The 7,175-nt window shown below is 47.3% G+C and overlaps 1 protein-coding gene across 1 annotated transcript in view; it reads left to right on the top strand.

The window, feature by feature from the left end:
- Nucleotides 1–6,120, top strand: part of LOC104164976 (EF-hand calcium-binding domain-containing protein 4A-like) — a 39,689-nt gene extending 33,569 nt beyond the window's left edge. Inside the window, exons 15-18 of the mRNA XM_009704467.1 lie at nucleotides 2,472–2,586; nucleotides 4,216–4,323; nucleotides 4,928–5,004; nucleotides 6,036–6,120. Coding sequence (XP_009702769.1) covers nucleotides 2,472–2,586; nucleotides 4,216–4,323; nucleotides 4,928–5,004; nucleotides 6,036–6,120 — 385 coding nt within the window. The remainder of the gene's footprint in view (nucleotides 1–2,471; nucleotides 2,587–4,215; nucleotides 4,324–4,927; nucleotides 5,005–6,035) is intronic.
- The last annotated feature ends 1,055 nt before the right edge of the window (nucleotides 6,121–7,175 follow it).

Genomic DNA, 7,175 nt, shown 5'->3' with positions numbered 1-7,175 from the left:
AAAGAGTGCATGCAGCTGGTTTCTGTCTCTGGGGTAATTGTTAGCTTCAGAAGGACCAGAGAGGTGCCAGCAGCTATTCCAGTGCTGAACCTGCAGCAAAGGTCTGTTTCGGAGATTTCTAGAAGCCGTGGCTGCGAAGCGGGACCTGGGGAGGTCGCTCTGAGGACTGACGGAAAAGTAGTTTTTCATATGTCTGACCTGCATGCTTGTGGCTTCAGGGAGTCGATCCATAAATCACTGCATGGTGTGGGGTTTGAAGCTCCTCGGGCCCTCAAAGCTCTCTTGCATCAGCCTGCTTCTGGGAAAAGCTGCAGGACAGGGCTGCGGATTAGGATAGAAATGAAGGCTCTGGATAGACATCTTGTTCTCGGATTCAGTTGTGCTACTGCTGGTCCCCAGCTGCTCACCACCACCACTTGGTGTTCAGAGGGTCGAAAGGAGCGTGTGAACCTTTCCAGATCCAATTTGGACAAAGCCAGCTGAATTACCTTGACCTGCAGGCAAGGTGATTTGAACTACCCTGCTGGACTCCGTCAGTGAGGTTATTGGCCCCTTCCACTGTCCCTTCTGCCGACAGACTCGTGGAAGTAATGATAATCCTTGGTAGAGGGACAGCAGAGCTTTTTGTGACTGAGTACAGGTTCCCTATTTGAAGGCCTCTAGTTTCAAAAGCATGGGCCATCACTAGATGTTACCAGCACTGTTGGTGAGGATCAGAGTAATAGAGGACATACTTGACCCTCATCTGCTACTAGAGACGATGAAGGCCCACCACTACCTTCATGTAAATTAGATTTTATTTAGGATGCACTTTGAAGCTGAAAAGCTATTTCAAGGGGGCTGTTAACTTCAAGAGCCTGGAAAGAATAAATCCTGGGTATTTTGGGCTAAATATGTCATGGGGGCAGGCCTTCAGGAGGCAGCCGAGGTCATGGGAATATTATAATCCTAAATTGTGCCAACAGAGTAATGATGCTGTCTACCTCAGTCAGCTAGACTGTGCAGACCTGGTGGGAATGTACTAAGTAGGAGTATCTACTGAAAAGCAAACTGTTCCTTCCAAAAATCAAGCTTCATGCTGAAGAAATGATGATTTTTGAGGGGACTCCTGTGGTTATTTCGGTGCTGAAGCTGAGCAGTAAGAGGAGTTGTTATGACATGAAATGTGACATTTTACTGAGGCCAGATTGCATCCGAGGCCAAATTCAAGATATTGTCTCTGCAGAAGGACCTTTAGGGTAGGTCCCTGCAGCATTAGCAGGTCTTAGACCTGGACTTGCAAGAGAGAACTTGGCTCAATGCTGTTACTGAATAGGAGACCTGGGAAGCAAAAGCTTTTCTTACTTCTAGAGAAATATTATTTACTTCTAACTGGAGGTGTCCAACTGTGAATATCCTATGGAAGAGGTAGAGGAACCCCTTGGAGCGTGCAAGGAGAACTCCTTGGTGAATTCCCTGAGACCAGGGCACGCTACATTTGATGTTTCTTCTAGAGCATCTAGCCTGTCTGTAGTTCCAGAGGTGCACCTTAACTGCCAGAGACAGAGCCTGTGCTTTCTCAGTCGGGTAGTTGCCAGGGTGTCGTGCCCTTACTGTAGTGCGAAAGAACAGGCTACAGGCAATCATCTGAAGAGTTCAGAAGGGTCAGTACTTGCTGTAGGTTTTCTGGGCTCTTAATAGAACAGGAGAGCTTGTTATCACGTACAGGGCTGAAATACAGAGGTCTCCAGTGAGATGTCAGTACTTGTGTTGCATTTAATTCCATCAGTTCGCAATCATTGTGGTTATATCAGGGCCCTGTCATAAACTGCTTACAGATTTTAAGGTTTGGGTTTGTTGTTGCTGAAATTTATTTCCAAAATACAAGTCTGTGGTTCTAACGGGTACCCACAGGACAAAGTACAAGTCTGGTGGGAGTTTCTCCTGGAAATTGTATCTAACTGCTGATTTTATGTATGATGACATTGCTTTATAGATTGAAAACTGGAAACAGAGTGTATTGATGCTGAGATCTTAATTGCTGTTTTGGCAGCACTAGGGCAGACATTACGCAGGCCTAGTTTATACTGTGGTACAACTTAGTCTGCAGATTCTTCCAGACTCTAGAGAAAGGTTGTGGTTTTTTCCATCCATTTCCGTTTTTATAGGCGACTACCTTTTCCTATCCCACCTAAACAGATTCTTCTATTCCTTTCCTCCCGACCTGCAAATGTCTTCCTTCCTGCTTTCTCAGTACAATGTGTTTGGAAAGTCTCCTGCTTACCCACGGCTGCCTGGCCTTCCTCCAAGGTGCAAGGATCTGACCTGTCTCTCACCAAGTCTGCACCCACCAGCCCCAGGGGACACATCTCAGGCACAGGGGCTGCCAGGCTTTGCAGAGAGCCTGCACTAAAAGACAGAAAATCCCATTCTGTTTCTTGTCATTACACAACCGTTGTTCTGAGAGTGCCTTTGGTTTCGTTTGGGCTCAGGTTTCGAAGCATTACCAAGCAGTATTTTCGGAAGGCAGATGGGATTCTGGTGATGTATGACATTACGGCTGAGTGCTCCTTCACGGCGGTGCGAAATTGGATGAGCAGTGTCCAGGTGAGAGCGGGGCCCTGGCTCTCTTAACACTGGTGGTGCTGCCACTGCCTTGCTCCAGATCAGCTCCATCACTCTGTCTCGGAGCAGTGTTCTCCAATGCCTCAGGAGGTCCTATTGACCTTGGGAAGATGAATTATCAAAGCAGATGCTATGGGTACTGCCTGCGGCAGTCAGTTTGGGACCAGGGGCTTCTTGTTGAAGATACCAAAGCCAGTGGTAGCCCATTAAATGAGGGAGGGTTGTTTCTATGCCAGAACAGTATTGTGTGTTTGTAAGGAGCCCATGTGCATTGGCAACGTCTCCTAAATGTGGTCACGTCACACTGGTGCCCAGGCAAGGAGATCTCCTGGTGTCCAGCCTATGCACAGGAAAGGGAGATGGCCCTGGTGCATTTAGTCTCAGACCTGCAGTGTGCAGGCACAGCACTTCGCACAATCACATCCTGACTCTGCTTTGAGATTGCTAGGTGAGACTGAAATATTAGTAATAACTTTTTTTTTTCCCTCTCATTTGCTTCAACTTTAAGTTGATTTTTTTTTTCCCTTTCTTATTTGGTGACTATGTATTAATACTGTAGTCTGCTCCCCCTGCTTTTTATTTCCAAATTCTCAATAAAAGCATTCATCTGTGGCTTGTAACTGCCTGGAGAGACAAAAATACCTGTCTGTATAATTTAAATAAATTGTGTGTAGATGACTCAGAGCTGAAGGGAAATTCTCAAGAGTGGTTTTGTTTTGATTGTGCTGAGTCTCAAAACCCAAGATCTAAGTGAAATGAATAAGCATAGGTTGGAGGTTTCTAATATTATTAACTTCCACAGGCCTGTTGAGGAGGGGGAAAAAAACACTACTTAGCTATTTCTTTGGACTCTGAAAGATCAAAGGTTAAGATTTTCAAAACTAACCAGCCTCTGAAAATCAAGCTCCTTTCAGGAAGGTTAAACTGAGCATACAGAAAATCAAAGCACCTGAAATCTGTAACTTTTAATAATCTCTCTTCTTTTCCTTTTCCCACCTTAGTATTTATCTTGCTTTGAAGCTGTTCAGGTACTGTAAGTCATCCAGGGCAGTCGAGTTTGGAAATCACTTTGAGCCCCGTTCTGCAGTTCTTACTCTGGTGATGTTCTAGTGAGCCAGTGGAACTAGAGGGAATTTTACCAAAGGTAATGGGACGCAGGAATCACCAGTTCCTACAGACACCCTGTACCAGAGTTGAAAACTGGATTTTCAGCAAGGGATCGTTGAGTTTAGGACAGCACATCACACAAATAGTACCACACATACGCACCAAAATTATTTAAGCTCTGCCTGAACTTAAATTCCCAACAGCCTATGAGGCAAACTGCTTTTTTCTTTAGGCTTTTTATTTCCCAGAGAGGAACTTACGTCCTGTCTCCCCTCTCTCAGCATCCCAGCTGTGTATACCAACCATTTGAAATACTTTCCCATAGTTTAAGCTTCCTTCCACAAATCCCTGGGGCTATTTGAGGAATGGCCCTTTAATGAGCTAAAAGGCCGGATCCTGCTGCCACTGAAGGGCTTGTTTGCGTGAGCTAGAACAGGATCTGCTCCAAGACCCTTCTCTCCCTCAGCTGAGTCTCTAGGGTGCTTTACTCTGTTTCTTTTGCAGGAAGGTATCGAGGATGGAGCTGTGGTCTTTCTGCTTGGAAATAAAATGGATGCTGCACAGAGAGAGACCCGGACTGTGCCCAAGGTGGAGGGGGAAAGGCTGGCGAAGGTGGGACTCTGTGCTCTGGTGCTCAACCTGCTCTGCAGTCTCCGTCCAGCTGTGAGCAGGGCAGCCTGGCTGGCAGGAAGCCCTTCTCGGAGCCATTTCCCAGGATGGTACCTTCCCTCTCCGCTCCTGCCCTCTTTTCCTCTAATGTAAACATGTAGCGAGGTCCCTCTGGTACCAGGGAGGATGAGGTGATGGTCAGCAGGTGATGCTCCGTCTTTCTGAGGAGAGCACGCATGGCTGTTTTCCCATTTCTGGACTCCCCTAATGCATGCTCTGCAAAAGCATCCTGCCTCCTTCTGCACTCCCTGTGTCTGCATGCCCACTGGTACCTTGGCCCCTGGGTGGGAGGAGGCAGGGGTTCAGAGGTGTTCCCCATCTTCTGGACTCCGCCACACAAAGATAAGGGAATCCAAATATCCCAAGCAGATGTTTTCCCTTCCTAAATAACTCCTCCAGTGTGGCAGGGTGGTAACAGCTGCCCTCCTGGTCTCAACTGCTCTCGGCAGAGTTGCCGGTGGGGAGGGTGGGCCAGCTCCCAGGGCTGTGGGTGAATGGTGGGGGAGAGCTGGGAGCTAACATGGGTGCTTGCTGTCCTCTCTGGCAGGAATACAAGGCTGTCTTCTACGAGTGCAGTGCAATGACTGGCTATAACATCATGGAGCCCATGCTGCACATGGCCAGGTCAGTGAACAGGAGCAATCACCCTGGAATATTTCCCCAGTGGTGTGGGCTCTCCTGGGGCCTGGGCAAGCAGAGGGGGCTGTCAGAGACTGACTTTCTGCCATGGCACAAAAAAAGACCTGGAGCAATGTACTCTTCTCCCTGCCTCCAGGTCCTTGTCTTCTGTGCCTGGAGAGCACGAAGTGTACGCTGGATGCTATTGCATGCAAAGCTTGGCCTGGTAGAGCTGGCTGTTGAAAGATTGGGAGTTTAATTTGAATATTTCATCACAAAAACCTTGTGTACTATCCCAGATTTAAAGTTGGCATTTTCAGTTTGAAGTCTGCATGCATCTCTAAGTTTTTTTTTCTTCCTTATCTTATCAAGCATTATACAGAATGTGGTATTTTGGTGGCAATATTTTTAAAGGGAGATAAGACACTTTGTAAGGCTAAAAAGTTTGCTGTAAGATTTTTCCTTTTTTAAAAAAGCAAGTAGTTCTGAAAAAAATCTTTGAAACCATGCAAGAAAAATATCCTTTTGTTTTCTTTTATCCCTTCACCTCCTGCTGCATCATCTCTGTTAAATTCACAGCAGGACTTAGCTGTTCATTAACTGCGATGATTTACTTACTAGCTAGGTAAATCATATCTCCCATAGCACGTGCCTTCAGCATGCTTTATTCCCATGCTGCTACCCAACATGGCCCAGACAGGTGAAGCAAACAGCCCAGGATTCTGCCATCAATGTGGGAGCTTGGGAATAAAGCACAGACCACTCACCCCCCCCCCGGTCTGGTGCTCAAGTACGAAGCCACGCTGTTCCCTCTCGTACGTGTCCAGTTTCTTTCCCTGTTCCCTGGAAATTCATGCTCATTTTCTGCATGTGGTTTATCTAGCCCAATTTCCAGAGAAGCCCGGTCTTTGAGTCAGTTGCTTTTTACAATCCTAAATGTCCCTGGCTGATGGGGGAGCAAAAGGCAGAGCCAAATGCCTTGGCAGGAAGATCTCAATAACTGGGTTGTGTTCTTGACCTGTGGTGCCTTGTTCCAGGTTGCTGACAGCACAAGAAGACAGGCAGAGGGAGAATGCCCTGCGGCTGGAAGATGTCAGCAGGAGGAAAGGGTGCTGCACATAAGGCACATCGATCTGTCAGCAAGAGACACATTGCCAACGGTGTTTCATGAAGCTGGGGTTCCTTTCGATCAAGCCGAATCTGACAGTATCAGCTCTGCAGAGGCTCGGGGGGAAGTTGCAGCTTTTCCCCATCTGGGAATTTCAAAGCACTAAATCAGGCCAAAATGTGGACGTGATCTGCACTGTTCCATTGCCCAGCCCTGCATGCAGCCGTGGTCTCTGGAGACCTCTGCTTCTTTGGGGGAATTCGGCTGGTCTTGGCTAATAGCACAAACTGGTCTTTCTGTCTGGAGAGGTCGCTTCCCTGTAAAAGGTTGAAGTCTTGTTCCTTTTCTTTCTGGCAAAGTGGCCTAGCAGCAGAGAGAGGACACAGTAGGTGCTGTGTTAAACAGAATTTTAGTGTAAGAGAGAAAGAAATTATTTTAAATTTGACCTAGCTTTAGGTAGTGATCCATCCGTCTCAGAGAGCAGCATCTCCTCTTGGTTCTGTAACAGCAGAGCCCAGCTGAAAGCCCACTGTGGTAAGGAGGGAAACCTCCATCAGTTCGTGTAAGATCTGGATCAGGCCCTGTATTTACAGCAAAATTACTTGCCATTATCGTAGTTAACTGATTCCGTACGTGGATATAGTATGAACTGATAAAACAAGGCATCCCGATGGCTTTCTTCACTTTGTTGCCCTAATGGACGTTGTCACTGTCCCTCTGTTGCCGTTCACAGAACATGGAGCAGTTGCCCTGGGACTGGCAGGCGCTGGCACGTGCTGCCGATTCAGAACCTGTTGCAGGAGCTGGGCTGTACGTACCAGGAGGGCCATATATAGCCTGTTTTAAGGCTGAATGCTGCCTGTTTCCTCCCATTCTCTTATCCTTTCCTGAAGAATCTCCAGCAACTAGGAACTTGAATTATCTGCAGGACTGAAAGATCCCACCCTGCTAGTGTGACCGCGGTGCTTTCAGATGTCCCTGGGCTGGAAGTACAAGGCAGCTGCCTGTGTGAAACATACCTAGCGAAGCTGCTTCTCTTGCGGTGACCTTGTGCGATAACTGTGCTTTC

This window comes from Cariama cristata, unplaced genomic scaffold (genome assembly GCF_000690535.1).
Source record: "Cariama cristata isolate BGI_N322 unplaced genomic scaffold, ASM69053v1 scaffold21717, whole genome shotgun sequence".
Lineage (NCBI taxonomy): Eukaryota > Metazoa > Chordata > Aves > Cariamiformes > Cariamidae > Cariama > Cariama cristata.
The sequence above is the reverse complement of the archived record's forward strand: the minus strand, read 5'-3'. Positions and strand labels throughout refer to the sequence as shown.